The following is a 14,697-nucleotide window of genomic DNA, read 5'->3' as shown; positions in this document are numbered from 1 at the left end:
GACAGTTTCCTTGTCCTCTCCAAGTCCCAGAGGGACATTTGTTGTCCGGGTGGAGGAAACTCTCACCAGCTGCAGAAAACACCCCACTGGGGCCTTGGGCACAGGGCCAGAGTGCTGATCCTGGACTCAGCCTCAGAGTCATGACCCCCCACCTTGGTTGACCCCCTCCGCACTTCCTGGCTGCTGAGGGTGGGAGCCGGGTGTGTGCACTAGCCCTCCAACCCACTGAAATCAGGGATGGACTTGTGAAAAACTGGGACTGGGAGGGAACTTCCGCCAGTAGGGATTCGTGCTCCTTCCCACTCCTGCTCTCAGGAGAGGTGCAGGGAGTGGTTCTGTCTACCAGTTACTAGGTGCCAGGAACAGGCCATCTGGGGAGGGAACTGTGGCCCCCTGGGGGTCAGCCCCTTCCCCACCCGCCCCTTCGTTTGAGCCTGGCAGGAGGCAGCTGCTTCCCTTCCTGAAGAAAAGGCTGATGCAGGTGACGAGAGGCAGCTGGGCTGGGTCCTGGGGTCAACTGGACGGGGTTCAATCCATCACACAACTTCATTCATAACCAAGGCAAAGCCCATTCCATGTCTAGGCATCCCTTTCCTCATCTGTGAAATGAGAACAGTCAGACACTCTCCCTATCCTTGAGACCACTAGCAAGGACAGAGTCAGGACTGGGCACGGCAGAGCCCACTTTCCTCCAAGGAGGGGCTGTCATGCTTTCAGCCAACGTCTAGCCTCAGGGAAGGAGAAAAGCTGGCAGAGGGCCTGGGATAGTATCCGTGGGGACTCCTGCCCACCCCCTCTATCTCTTCCTCCTCTTCCTGTCTGGTCTCTGGGGCAGAGTCTTGCATATTTCTGGCTGCTGCCTCCAGGCTTCTGGCTTCCCAGGCTCACACAAGTGGTCCCCACATCCCAGCCCTGCTCTAATGGGGTGAACTGGGTGGGAGTCCCCAGCAAGAAAGGCACACTTGTGTTGGGTTTGCAGATTCATACTTGAGGATCTGTGCATGCGTGTGTCTTGGGGGGAGGGAAGTTCCCCTGCTCCCTTCCCAAGTACAGCTTTATCGCTGTGAGCCACTGAGCTACCCCAGCCCTCCTGAAGAAGACCTGCTGCTGAACATCTCCTGAAAGGCAGATACATCCTACACAGGGCTGGGCCTCAGTTAACCCACCTGTAGAACAAGGTAGCAGGAGAAGATAATCACCAAGCTCCCTTCCGGCTGACATTTTGGAACCCGGAGTCTTAGGTGGTCACCCAGGAAAGTTCTGGGCAAGGTGGGCAGCAGGAGGCCTGGGGCTGTCTGCTTCCAGACCCTGGGCAATTCCCTGTCTGATCCTCTACTGTAAGTGAAGGGGGTGAACCATAGGAGACTGAAATTCCTTCCAACTGTGACCTCCTGGCACAAAGTGACTGCCCAGCATTTGTAGCACAGGGAGGAAGCAGAGCACAATGGTTAGAGACGCAGGCTCTGGGGTCAGACTGGCTGCACTCCAGTCCTAGCTTTGCTGCTCTCTGGCCATGTCATCTCGGGCATGTGAGTGAACCTCTTGGTGACTCAGTCTCCTCATCTGTGAATTTAATAATATCTGACTCATGCATGCTGTAAGCAATAAATGGATAATATCTATCAAACGAGGGGAAATAATAGTTATTTCTCACCTGATTGCTGCGAGGATTATAGACGTTCAAGTGCTCACAAAATGCCTGACAGTGCAATTTAAGTGTTGAATATTATTTCAAGAAGCCTGTCTCCTTCCCATCCACAGACATATAGTCCCCTCAGCAGCCCCACTTTCCTTTTCCCAATATCTGAGCTATACAGCAATGGGCGAGTGGGGAGTAGCAAGAGGGGAACAGACACCAGCTTCCCACACCCATCCCGAGTCAGGGAATACTTCCACATTCAGGGACTTACTGAACGTTCACCTGTTACCCACGCATTTTTACAGAGAAGGAAATCGAGGCTCAAAAAGAGATTGAAAAAAAGAAAAAAAAAAGAGATTGGTCTAAGGGCTTCCGTGGTGGCGCAGTGGTTAAGAATCCGCCTGCCAGTGCAGGAGACGCAGGTTCAAGCCCTGGTCCGGGGAGGTCCCACATGCTGCGGAGCAACTAAGCCCGTGTGCCACAACTACTGAGCCTGCACTCTAGAGCCCATGAGCCACAACTACTGAAGCCCGTGTGTCTAGAGCCCGTGCTCTGCAACAAGAGAAGACACCGCAATGAGAAGCCCGTGCACCGCAACAAAGAGTAGCCCCCCGCTCGCCGCAACTAGAGAAAAGCCCGTGCGCAACAACGAAGACCCGACGCAGCCACAAATTAATAAAATTAAATAACCATTAAAAAAAAAAAGAGATTGGTCTAGCCCAGAGTCAGGGGCAGAGGCCCAAGCCAAAAGAAAACTTACTCTGGACCCCAGCCTGGCCCACTCTACGTGTTCCACCTCTGCCTCTCCCTCCGGCACCCGAGTACCCCTGCCCCACCAACCGAAGGCATGAGCTAGGTGTTCATCCCGTCCTTGCTCTTTCCCAGCTGAATGACCTTGAACAAGTCATGTAAATTCTCTGAGCCTCATTCCGAACACTGTACAGACACTGTCGAAATACCGTGAAACAGGTGTTATTATTGGCCCCATTTCGAAGAAACAGAGGGTCAGAGTTAGGGTACCTGCACGAGGGCTTACAGCTGCTTTAGTGCAGGTTAAATGGGATATTTTGTAAACTGCCCTCATAGTGCCCTGAATGCACTAGGTGCCCGGTATATGGTCACCATTATTACTATTTTTCTTATGGAAGTGAGTGACCCGGCAGGTCTCCAGATGCCCTCCGGGCCCTCGGCCATCCAGCCCGCTGGCCACCACATCACATGAGCCGTACTATCTTTAGCCAGGAAGATATTTATATGCCCCGGGTAAGTTTTTGCTGGTACGGGGGAGCCCCGGAGTCGGTGAGCGCTGCATCCAGGTCCCCGGAGGCGGCCTCCGCGCCTGGGCCCGCCATGCCGCAGGGCCCTGGGGCCCTGATGCAGGTGTGGGTGGGCAGCCAGCTCTTCCAGGCCGACCGGGCCCTGCTGGTGGAGCACTGCGGCTTCTTCCGCGGCCTCTTCCGCTCGGGCATGAGGGAGGCGCGCGCGGCCGAGGTGCGCCTGGGCGCTCTGAGCCCGGACGGCTTCTGCACCATGCTGCGGGTGCTGCACGGCGAAAGGCCGGAGCTGGCGGCCCCCGACGAGCTACTGCAAGCCGTGGAGTGCGCCGCTTTCCTGCAGACGCCGGCGCTGGCACGCTTTCTGGAGCACAGCCTCACGTCGGACAACTGCGCGCTGCTGTGCGACGCTGCCGCCGCCTTCGGCCTGCACGACGTCTTCCACAGCGCCGCGCTCTTCATCCGCGACGGCGCCAGCGAGCAAGCGGCCGAGCTGGCGCTACCCGAGGCTCGCGCCTACGTGGCGGCGCTGCGACCCAGCAGCTACGTGGCCGTCAGCACTCACGCGCCGGCGCCCGGCTTCTTGGAGGACGCATCGCGCACCGTGTGCTACCTGGACGAAGAAGAGGACGCGTGGCGCACGCTGGCCGCGCTGCCCCTGGAGGCCAGCACGCTGCTGGCCGGCGTGGCTACGCTGGGCAACAAGCTCTACATCGTGGGGGGCGTGCGGGGCCCCAACAAGGAAGTGGTGGAACTGGGCTTCTGCTACGACCCCGACGGCGGCACGTGGCGCGAGTTCCCCAGCCCCCACCAGCCGCGCTACGACACGGCGCTGGCCGGCTTTGACGGCCACCTTTATGCCATCGGGGGCGAATTCCAGAGGATGGCCATGAGCTCCGTGGAGCGCTACGACCCGGCCACGGGCTGCTGGAGCTTCGTGGCCAACCTGCCGCAGCCAGCTGCCGGCGTGCCCTGCGCCCAAGCCCGCGGCCGCCTCTTCGTGTGTCTGTGGCGGCCAGCCGACACCACGACTGTGGTGGAGTACACGGTGACGGCAGACGCGTGGCTGCCCATAGCCGAGCTGCGGCGCCCTCAGAGCTATGGCCACTGCATGGTGGCCCACCGCGATAGTCTCTACGTGGTGCGCAACGGACCTAAGGATGACTTCCTGCACTGTGCCATCGACTGCCTCAACCTGGCCACGGGCCAGTGGACAGCGCTGCCCGGCCAGTTCGTCAACAGCAAGGGCGCGCTTTTCACGGCCGTGGTGCGCGGCGACACCGTCTATACGGTCAACCGCATGTTTACGCTGCTCTATGCCATTGAGGGTGGTACCTGGCGGCTGCTCAGGGAGAAGGCCGGCTTCCCACGGCCCGGCTCCTTGCAGACCGTTCTCCTCAGGCTGCCTCCCGGTGCCCGGGGGCAGGTGGCGTCCACGACGCCAGAACTGTGACCCCTGGGCTGGGCTTTAGGAGGGGATGCCCAGAGTCTTCTCTGAGCCATGGCTGAGTCTATTAGACTGGCCTTAGGAGCTGCTGGGAACTTCTCTCTCCCTGCCCCAGGTGAGACATCGGGGGCCTTGTGCCTTCTGCTTCTGGTGGTGTGAACACGTCCAAGGATCTCAGGAAGCAACGACTCTGGCATCTCAACCCTAAAATTACTTGGGCTGTCTTGAGAGCTTGTGGGTCACAATGTCAATGGAAGGGATGGGGGGTAGGATTTCAATAATCCAGGCTTGTGTATGAATGGGCCAGTAATTGAGCACCAGCTGGGAGTGGGTTAAGTGATGTTAATCAAACTGACAGTCAGGCAAGAATTAGGCACCTACTGTGTGCTCAGCAGGGTGCTGCACCTAATGTGACTGTAGTGGACAGACAGGGGTCCATAAAGCTTAGAGTCTTGCCAAGGACAACAAAAGGTTTACACACATTTGTCTTGATCCACATAGGGCTAAAGGCAACAGGGCAAAAACAAACAAAAAAACCCAAACCCTGCAATATAATAAAGTCCTGAAGAAATCAGGGCAAAGGGAAAATAGGGAGAGGAAAAATATGTTACTTCAGGCAGAAGGGTAGTAAACTGTATGAAGAAGACAGGCAGGATAATTAGCTGCTAAATGGGGAGATTCCGAAGAGGAGAGACCGGGAAAGCTGGAGCAGATGGGAAGAGTCTGTGAGCCCTGCCTTTAAGGCAGAGCAGCCGTAGATGGAGGCCTTTGGGGAGGCAGTGAGGCTGCACTGGCTTGTAGAGACAGAAACTGAGCTGAACCTGGAGTGAGACCTGTGAGGGAAAAAGGGTTCCCCATACCCTCTAATGGGATGTGGGCCCACAGGGGAGAACCCAGTTGGAAGTCCCTTATCCACTGCCCTTTTTGTCTTCACTCCAGGGCAATAGACTATTAATTTCCATGACTTCAGGTTACTCAAGGTATGAGCCCAATTTTGGGCAGGTCTAACTGCCTCATCTTCCTCACCTGTATCCCTTCCTCTACATTCTACAGGTTAATTCTTTCCTCCTAGCCTCCACTCTTGCCATTCCCTGGACCTGGAACGCCGTTCCTCTTCCTCTCTGTTGGCTCTGTGCCTACCTTCTCTGTGCAGGGTTGGCTTTTCCCGACAATGGCTGCGTGCATTGCTCACTGCACCCCTGACTGACGTCCTTTTCCATGTGTGTATGTGCACATGTGTGCAGCCGTGCACATATGTAGATAGCAAGAGCAGAGATCCTTTTGTGCTGTCAGCTGAGCTGGGACACTTTCCCACCTACAGAATAAAATGATGATGTCCTACAAAAGAACATGTTTACGCAACAGAAACAGACTCACAGACATAAAGAACAGACTTGTGGTTGCCAAGGGAGAGGAGGGGTCAGGGAGGGAAGGATTGGGAGTTTGGGATTAGTAGATGCAAACTATTATATGTAGGATGGATAAACAACAAGGTCCTACACTATACCACAGGGAACTATATTCAATATCCTGTGATAAACCATAATGGCAAAATATATGTATATGTATGAGTCACTTTGCTGTACAGCAGAAATTAACACAACACTGTAAATCAACTATACTTCAATAAAAAATTTTTTAAAAGAAAAACATGAGGTCCTGGGACTTCCCTGGTGGTGCAGTGGTTACAAATTCACCTGCCAACACAGGGGACATGGGTTCAATCCCTGGTCCAGGAAGATCCCACATGCCGTGGAGCAACTAAGCCCGTGTGCCACAACTACTGAGCCCACACACCGCAACTACTGAAGCCTGCACACTCTAGGGCCCACGCTTCGCAACAAGAGAACCCCCACTCGCTGCAAAAGCCCATGCACAGCAACGGAGACCCAACACAGCCAACAAATAAATAAAATAAATAGTTTTAGAAACAAACAAAAAACATGAGGTCCTGAAAGACATCAGGCTGTAGAGATCACTAGTTAGGGACCTGCTGCTGACCTCTGGTGCTGACCTCTGGTGTTAGATGAGGACTCTTATCTCGCCTCTAGAGTACCCTGACCCTGGTTTCTGGTCAGATGCCCAGCTCAGTCCTCCAGCCTCTCCAAGCCTCTGGGCAGACTTCTCCGAGTGGTCCTAAGTGGTCTCCATCCTCCAAGACCCAAGGGCCGTGGGAAATCCTGGCCTCATCACAAATGGAGAATGCAGCATCAGCCTGGCACCTCCTGGGCATGGAGGCTAGTGTTTGGGCTGCCCCTCATTGCCTCCTCCCCTGACCTATGTTCCTGTGCCAAGCCCTGGAGAATGCTGCCCTCAGAAGCCTGGGACCTTTTAGGACTGGATTAATTTAATCTGATGAGTCACAATAATAAATCCTGACTTGGGCACCCTGTGAATGATGTGCAAAGTACTTTCACATCCATCTCCCCACTCCAGCCCTACCTCAGTCATGGGAGTTGGGTACCTTCTCCCAACTGATGAGATGTGTGAGGTTCAGAGGTCAAGTGACTGGGCTATGCCACAGAGCCCCTCACTTTTTTGTTCTATCAATATGTAATTTTATTCACATGTCAAAGATTTATCTAACTCATTAATAAGGGAACCAAAAGAATGGTAGGGCTGGTTCAAAGGCACATTTGAGAGACAAGAGATCTGTATATGTTGTTGGAAAACATATACTGAAATAAGTTTGCCAAGGTACAGGTAAAGCCGGTTGGTGTCTTACGGGGAATAAAAACGTAACTTTTGTGGTTCTCTACTGGACTAAATTCCTTTTCATCTTCACATACATGCACATACGTACTTGTACATGCAGGTACATTAGCATGTAACTTTACAAAGTCAGGACCCTAATCAAGAGTAAATAGTAGAACGAAGGCACAGTCTGCTAGAGAATTAAATAACTCTTAGTGCTTCAACTCTGCCCCAGAATGACACTGAAAGGACATGCAGTCCTCCTTTTGCCTATTTTCAAGTTACGGATAATTTTTCTTAACAGCACAGACCGCTCTCCTCCTTGCTCACTCCTGATCAGTGCTAAGCGCACTTGCAGTCTTGAGATCCATTAGCTCATCTGCTCTCTCAACCCACAGAGCTTTGTTCATCGGCTTTTAGAGCTGGCTGCGTGGACCAGCCCAGACAGGCCTGCTGGCTCCAGCGTTCGGTCGTCCTTAGGTCTAGACCAACCCTTCCTGAGACGCCTTTTATGTGTAATAAGCACACAGTGTTCACAGAGAGCGTTCCCACAGTGGACTTATTTAAGCTTTGTAAGAATTTTAAGTGGTAGGCAGCTTGGCAACATCCCCACTCCCTTCTTAAAGATAAAGGAAAAAAAAAAAAAACCCGAACACCCAAAGGTCGTGGGTGACTAGAAGAGGCACAGGTAGGAAGTGGCAGAGCCCGGCTTTGAACCCAGGGCCATGTGCTGTTTTCTGTCGCTGCCTCTCTGCTTGACTGACATCCTGGGACGGACGGGGTAGTTCTGCCAGTCTCCTTTACACTCCCCTCCCTGTTACCCTTCTCTCTGTGCCTCTTCTCCTTGGGGTTCATCTGCCCCCCTGGATTCAGCCCCTTTCCCTCCTCCTCCTGAGATAGGAAAATTAACTGTCCTGGGTTCTCTTGCCTTAGGATCTAGCTGGTAGAGGAATGGCCCCCTTCACGAGGGTGTTAATGACTGAAGGCCCTGGCAGGTATCTGCACTTTGACAGATACTCCCTCCCTCTCACAGTGTGGGGAGGTTTTCACAATCCAGCCCACCTTACCCTCTGGCCTCACAGGTCAGGCTGCATTGTTTCTTCCTGTAGCCTGCCACCCTCAGCAAGGATGGTTACCATGTCTGTTTTGCAGGTGAGGAAATCAGCAGAAAGCTGAAATGAGTCACCCAAAGTCACACAGCCAGTCAAGTGGAAGAGCAAGGACCTGGGACCAGGACTTGGGATTCTCAGCCTCTCATACCCTGGCATCCAGACTTGACCACTGCGTGAAGGTGTTTGGGGATGCGAGGCAGCTGCAGGAGGGCAAATTACAGAGATACTTAGAGGTTACTAAGCCCGGAAGGCTGGGTTTGAAATCTCTCTGTGCCTGCCCAGAGGGACACTCTAAGAAGTTTGTCCTTCCAGAGAGATCTACACACACACACACACACACACACACACACACACACACACACACACACACACACACAGGGCTTAATGCAGCAAGGAGCGTCTTCCTGAACCTCCATGACAGCCCTGCAGCCCCACTCTCTGGAGCTCTCTCCAGTCTTCTACAAACTTTCTCCTTCACCCTGACTCTGGATGCCCTGCACCCCAAGCTTTCCTCTCCCTGGGAATCATCCTGGTTTGCTTACATAGCCTGCCTGACAGAGGCAGAAGGAGACACCAGCCCTTCCCACACTCTACCCAGGGCCTGCTTCCCTGCTGGCCTCTCTTCGGCCTGCTCATGTGGGCAGAGGCAACCTGATGATACGCCAGCCAGACCCTGTTGCTTTCCTGCTCAGACCCCTGGGTGCTCCTCATCTCCCTTGAGTGAAAGCCCAAGTCCTTTCAGGATCCCCTGCCCATTTTCTCCCTGACTTTATCTATCACCACTCTCCCCCTGGCTTCATTGCTCTTCTTCAGGTACCCCGAGCATGCTCCCACCTCAGGGCCTTTGCACCGTGTCCCTCTGCTGGGCACACCTCCCTCCCTTAGCCGCCTGGCTCACTCCCCACCTCCTATGGGCCTTTGCCCAAATGTCACTTTCATTCTGAAGCCTTTCCTGACCACCCTACATAAAATCTACCTCCCCCTTCTCTGCGTTCCCTACTCCTTTTCCTGTTTTCTTTCTCTCCATAGCATCTAGCATCATCTCCTATGCTCTATTTCTACTTGTTTAGTGTGTGTTTCCTTCTACTAAAGTTAAGCTCCATGAGGGCAGAGATTTGTGTCTGTTTGTTCACTGCTGTATCACCAGGACAGTGAACAGAACACAGTAGGGGCTTAATAAATTTTGAATGAATGAATAGTGCTCAATGGATGTCAAAAGAATAAATGAATTAATCACATGGTCAACCAATCAAAGGAAAAACCCATAGAGAGAGGCTGTCGGATTTCAGAGGAGAGGGGTATCATTTCTGGCAGGGGTTGGGGTGGGCGGGTGACTAGGGGAGACCTTCATGAGAGGGTGATGAGCTGTGGGGTGCACAGCACACCGTGGGAAGAGTGGGATCTCAGAACAGCATCAGCTCAGAGGCCGCTTCTCCGGCTCCAGTGGAGGGGAGGAATTGGAAGTGCTAATCATCCTATGAAGAATTGCTCCTCTTGGCGGTGGAATACACACAGGGCTGGTCTGTTTATTTTCCTTTGGCCCCAAACATCTGGGCCTCTTTTTCATCCTAATTGCTTTGCTTCAAGTTGCTGTCACTTCCCAGGAACAGTGGCAAGTTTAACTGCTGGTGGGAGACACAGCTGTCGGCAGACAGGTCACCTCTGAGCAGGCCCATTGTGGCCGTGGAATACGGGACGCCCATGGAGGGGCGTCTCCCGGGACTCATCCCAGCAGTGTCCTCTGAAACCCTCATGATTCTGCCCCAGCTGAAGTGGGGCGCCTCTCTCTCTGGCACCTCAGCAACTAACAAAAGGTAAAGGGGTCCTTTTGAAGGGCTGCAGGGTCTTGGAGCAGGATATAAGCATCTCATCTAACCCCTCTTTTTACAGGGAGGAAAGGTAAGTTGGCAGGGGGCGGGGCAAATAACTTGCCTGGAGACACACAGCAATGCAGTGGACCACTCTGAGCTAAGACCCACATCTGTAGAATCCTCTTCCCATCACACCATGCTGCATCTCTTGTGTTGCCTTTCAGGACACCCATGAGTAAGATTCCCCAAAATGACCCATCAGGCCTTCCCTCCCCGATTCCAGACGTCCATCCTTACTTTTTCCAGTAAATATCACCTCTCTTGCGTCACATTAATTCAGCACTCTGCTTTCATTCAGCAGATAGAGACAAAGGACTTGGTCTCTAATGGTGGTATTTGGGCACCTGGGCCCTTCACATCACACACACACACACACACACACACACACACACACACACACACTCACAATTTTGATAACTCTAAGGGTGGCCTTATGACTTTGGCCCACTGTGCTTTTCTTTCCAGTAACATATTTTCATTCTCACTGGAGCCTTCATGGATGGGCCTAGCCCCACAGTCCTGATTAGCAGAGGGAATTTCAGGGGCTCAGAGAGGGGGCGAGCGTCGGTTTGGGGTGGAAACAAGGTGCTGAGGCTCTGCCTTCTGACCATGGGAAAGTCTCTTCACCTTTCTGATATTAAGGTGTCTCGACTCTAGACAGGGAGGGTAATTCCTGTCCCAGAGGATGGTTATGAGAGTCAAATATGACCTAGAGGCTAGCATAGGTTATGCTCACCATCCATATTCCTTTCTCCTCCCTCCCCCTCCTCACCCCTTATTGAGACCCTTTCTGTGAGACAGACATGGGTGGGATGAGCCAAACATGGCCCTGCAATCCACGCATTTATCACTCAGTGAGGAAGCAGGATGGCGGAACAGGTAAGCACTGGCTTTGGCATCAGGAGACCTGGGTTCATATTCCGGCTCCATCACTTGCCAGCTGTGTCATCTTGGGAAAACTCGGTTTCTTTATAAAACATTGAGGATGATAAGGCTTACCGTGCAGAGTTGTTGTGCAGGTAGATCACGGGAAGCCCTCCCAGGAGGGAGGGAGGTTGGAGCCTGAGTGTGAAGAGCCTTGAACGCCAGGCTGAGAACGTGGGCCTGTTCTGTAGGAAAAGGGAGCCATAGCAAAGGTTTGAGGTGGAGACTATGGAAGACGGATATCGTGCTTCTCGAATTCCAATACCAGGCCCCTCGCCCGCCCTGCCTGCCCCTCTAGAGCCACTCTCCCCTCCCCCTGCCTCCCGCCCCAGGAGGCTGCCCTGCTCTCTTGATTTTGGCTCCCCATGGGGGCACCTGAAGAAGACAAGGGGTAGGGAGGAGTGGGAGGTCCAGGGACTTCGTTAGTGGCTCTCTCCTTGCCGGGCTGCCTCACACTGACTTTTTTTCCTCCAGTGACCAGAGTCACAGCTCCTGTCAGGTCGCCCTTCCCGTGCAGCCCTCTCAGTCTCCAGGTTGTGGTGGCCACCTCTCCCCTCCCCCTGCAGGCCTGGGGGTGGTGAGAGCCCCACTCTTGCCAGCCCGGCACTATCCCTACAGTAGTAGCCTCCGTCTCTTTCCTCAAGTCTCCTCTAAGGACGTGATCTGACTTGCCATCTCTTTCCTGCCATGATCCGTGCCCTGTTCGCTCTGGCTCTCGTCTCTCTGGGCATCTGTCACCGAGTGGCTTGGTTTGCTACAGCAAAGGATACAGGCTTACCTCGGGTTACTGCGCTTCGCTTTATCGTGCTTCGCAGATGTTGATTTTTTCTACAAATTGAAAGTTAGTGGCAACCCTGCATTGAGCAAGTGTCACGCCATTTTTCCAACAGCACTTGCTTACTTTGTGTCTCTGTGTCCCATTCTGGTAATTCTCACAGTATTTCAAACATTTTCATTATTATTATATTTATTATGGTGATCAGTGATCAGATGTTACTGTTATAATTGTTTGGGGGTGCCATGAACTGTGCTCATATAAGACTGTGAACTCAATGGATAACATTAGTTTTTATGTTATTTTCCATAACATAACATTTTGTGGAAAAACCCAAACGGACTTTTTGGCCAACCCAGTAGAATACAATATAGTGTAAACATAACTTTTACACGCACTGGGAAACCAAAACATTTGTGTGACTCACTTTATTGTGATATTTGCTTCATTGAAGTGGTCTGGAACCGAACCCGCAATATCTCTGAGATATGCCTGTTCTGGAAAATGTCCATCTCAGTATCTTGGCCTGATTACACAGTGATGGGAATCAGAGAAACGTCTTACCAGAAGGGGTGGTGCCTCAGTGACCGGAAGCTAGGGCCTTGCCTCCCAAGCCACTTGAATTTGAGGGGAAAAAAGTGACCTTTAGAAGCTCTTGGAGGAGTGGCTGGGAATGAAACCACCAAATGCACGAGCTCCAGGGAGCACAGCTTCTGCTGCCCCCTCCCAAGTGAGGGACCAGGCAGGTCTGCAGCCCTGGCCACTAGGCAGGGCCTGGTTCTCCACTGCCCTGGTCAGACCTGACCTTTACTAGGTTTAACCAAGAGGTCCTGAGGGGGACAGCAGGGAGCCCTAGAGACATTTATTCCAGGCCCAGCCCTGCCACCCATTTGCTGGGTGATGTCACGCCCCATGCTCTACCTCTCTGAGCCCCACTTTGCCTCTGTCACTGAAGATGATAGCCTTTGGTGCACACATTCGCTGTGTGGTCAAGTGAGGGGATGTGTGCACATGTTCACTGGTGGTCAAGTGAGGGGACGTGTCTGCACGCCCGTGCTGAGGGGAACCCAGTGCTCCAGCTTCTAGCTCAGACTTTCTGGATTCTAACTCAGTTCTAGCACTTTCTGACCAGGTGACCTTGGGCAGTTCTTAACCTCTCTGAGCCTCAGGTGGCATCTGTCAATGAAGACTGTTGGGAGGTGAGCGAGCTAGTACACAGAAGGAGCTTAGGATAGTACCAGGCCCACAGCAAGTGTCAGTAAACCCCAGAAAACTTTCCACCCTCAGGCGAGGTCAGTGGGTTATCTTGCCAGTAGCAGTCATTCTGGCTTCAGATGGAGAAGGCAAATAATGTCTACATGGTGTGGCTGGGAACCTCAAAGAGGGCCTTTGGCCTTGAAAGCATCTTTCACCATTCTTCCTGGTTGGCCATTATCTCCAAAGTGTAACCCCGGGACCCTGCACTGTCTTAGGGTCATAGGCCTGGTGGGGTGGAAGGGCAGGCATGTGAGTCCTCTCGCCAGACACTGAGACGGTGTCATCCCTGTGATCCTTGGGCCCCAGCCCCTGTACCCAAAGGCACTGAACGCTTGGGGAGCTCAAAATACTTCTCTTAGCTTCAGCAGCAGCGACCTACCTTGAAACCCGAGAACAACTATCACTCAGCCATTTCCTTGGCCACCTGCCCCCACGTAGCCTGACATCGGGGTGGGCAGAGCAAAGCTGCTCATCACAGAGACAGGGCTGGTCACCTTCTTGACCAGCAGTGCCCACCCCTCTCCTCAGAGCTCAGCCTGGTCCACCACAGAGAGCATGGTCACCGCTGCCAGCCTGCTCAGGGATAGTGACCCATGCTTGTTTCTGTCCAGCCCTGCTGCCATCAAAAAGGGGCCATGTGCTCCCCAAAGGAGCATATCACAGGGATCATGAGCCAACTTGGGCCTCTGTCCCTTCCACAGAGCACTAGGGGCCTCGTGCAGATTAGCACCGGCACCCTCCCAGCAGCCACAAGGATGCCTTACTCTGGTCCCAGCCACGTGGTCCCTCCAGGCTCTGAGGGGCTGGGCACTAAGGAATGGGGACCGGCTGCCTTTGTGCCCTGAAACCACTGTGCTGATAGTGTCATCCCAAGTACCCAGAGCTTCCCTTAATACCTTCTGGTGAGTCTTTCACCTGGCAATTCAGTGAAACGTCTACGGAAGCCAGTTACCTTCGGCATGGCCACTCCCCAGAGGGCTAACTTTCATGGTTTCCCTCCTCCCCTACCTTCCTCCCTCTTCCTTCTGCAAACACTCAGAGCACCTCCTCTACCACAAGCTGCGCCAGGCATGGGGGCAGAGAGACAAAGCGAGTTCAGTCCCCACCCCCAGGGCTTCACATGGAATGATGGAGGTGCCCCGTCAGCAGTTACAGGACCACAAGGTGTCTCTGATGGATACAAGCCCCTTGGTGAGACCCAGGACCTCCAAGCCTCCTGGCTGCCCATGCCTCGGCCCATATTTCCCTCATCCTGCTTTACAGCCTTAGACTTTTCTCTAGATTCGAGGGGTGAAATCCCATTTGGCGCTGCCTTTACTCATATTCTCTCATTGCATCCAGCAGGGTGCTTTGGTTGTCAGCAAGAGAAACCAACTTTGGCTAAGTTAAGGAGAGCAGAATTCTAGTGGAAGGACGTTGGGTAGCTCTAGGCTCCCAGGGATGGTCAGAGCACTGGCTGAGAAAGGACAGAATGAGTGTGCTCAAGGTTCCAAGGTGACACGCCAGAGTTTGCCTGGCCCTGTGCAGGTGACATGTGCCCACCCCCTGGTCAGGAGAGGACAGGGCACTTTGACAACAAGATGACCCACAGCTGGGGGAGGTAATTCCTCCAGGTTCACTGGGTATCATTTAAAAATAAGGGAGGGGCTAACCAAAAGTTTATCCAAGTTTGCTTTCTACATCAATAAACTCTGCCAAATACTC

The 14,697-nt window shown here is 53.3% G+C and overlaps 1 protein-coding gene across 1 annotated transcript; it reads left to right on the top strand.

The window, feature by feature from the left end:
- Positions 1-2,989: 2,989 nt before the first annotated feature.
- On the top strand, positions 2,990-4,669 carry KBTBD13 (kelch repeat and BTB domain containing 13). The gene has a single exon (XM_004274752.3). The coding sequence runs from the start codon at positions 2,990-2,992 to the stop codon at positions 4,364-4,366; it is 1,377 nt and encodes a 458-aa protein (XP_004274800.1). The 3' UTR covers positions 4,367-4,669.
- The last annotated feature ends 10,028 nt before the right edge of the window (positions 4,670-14,697 follow it).

The sequence above is a fragment of the Orcinus orca genome, chromosome 2 (assembly GCF_937001465.1).
Source record: "Orcinus orca chromosome 2, mOrcOrc1.1, whole genome shotgun sequence".
NCBI classification, from domain to species: Eukaryota; Metazoa; Chordata; class Mammalia; order Artiodactyla; family Delphinidae; genus Orcinus; species Orcinus orca.
The sequence above is the reverse complement of the archived record's forward strand: the minus strand, read 5'-3'. Positions and strand labels throughout refer to the sequence as shown.

Excerpts from the sequence above, each read along its gene's own strand:
- KBTBD13 (XM_004274752.3), top strand. The coding sequence starts at position 2,990 with ATGCCGCAGGGCCCTGGGGCCCTGATGCAGGTGTGGGTGGGCAGCCAG.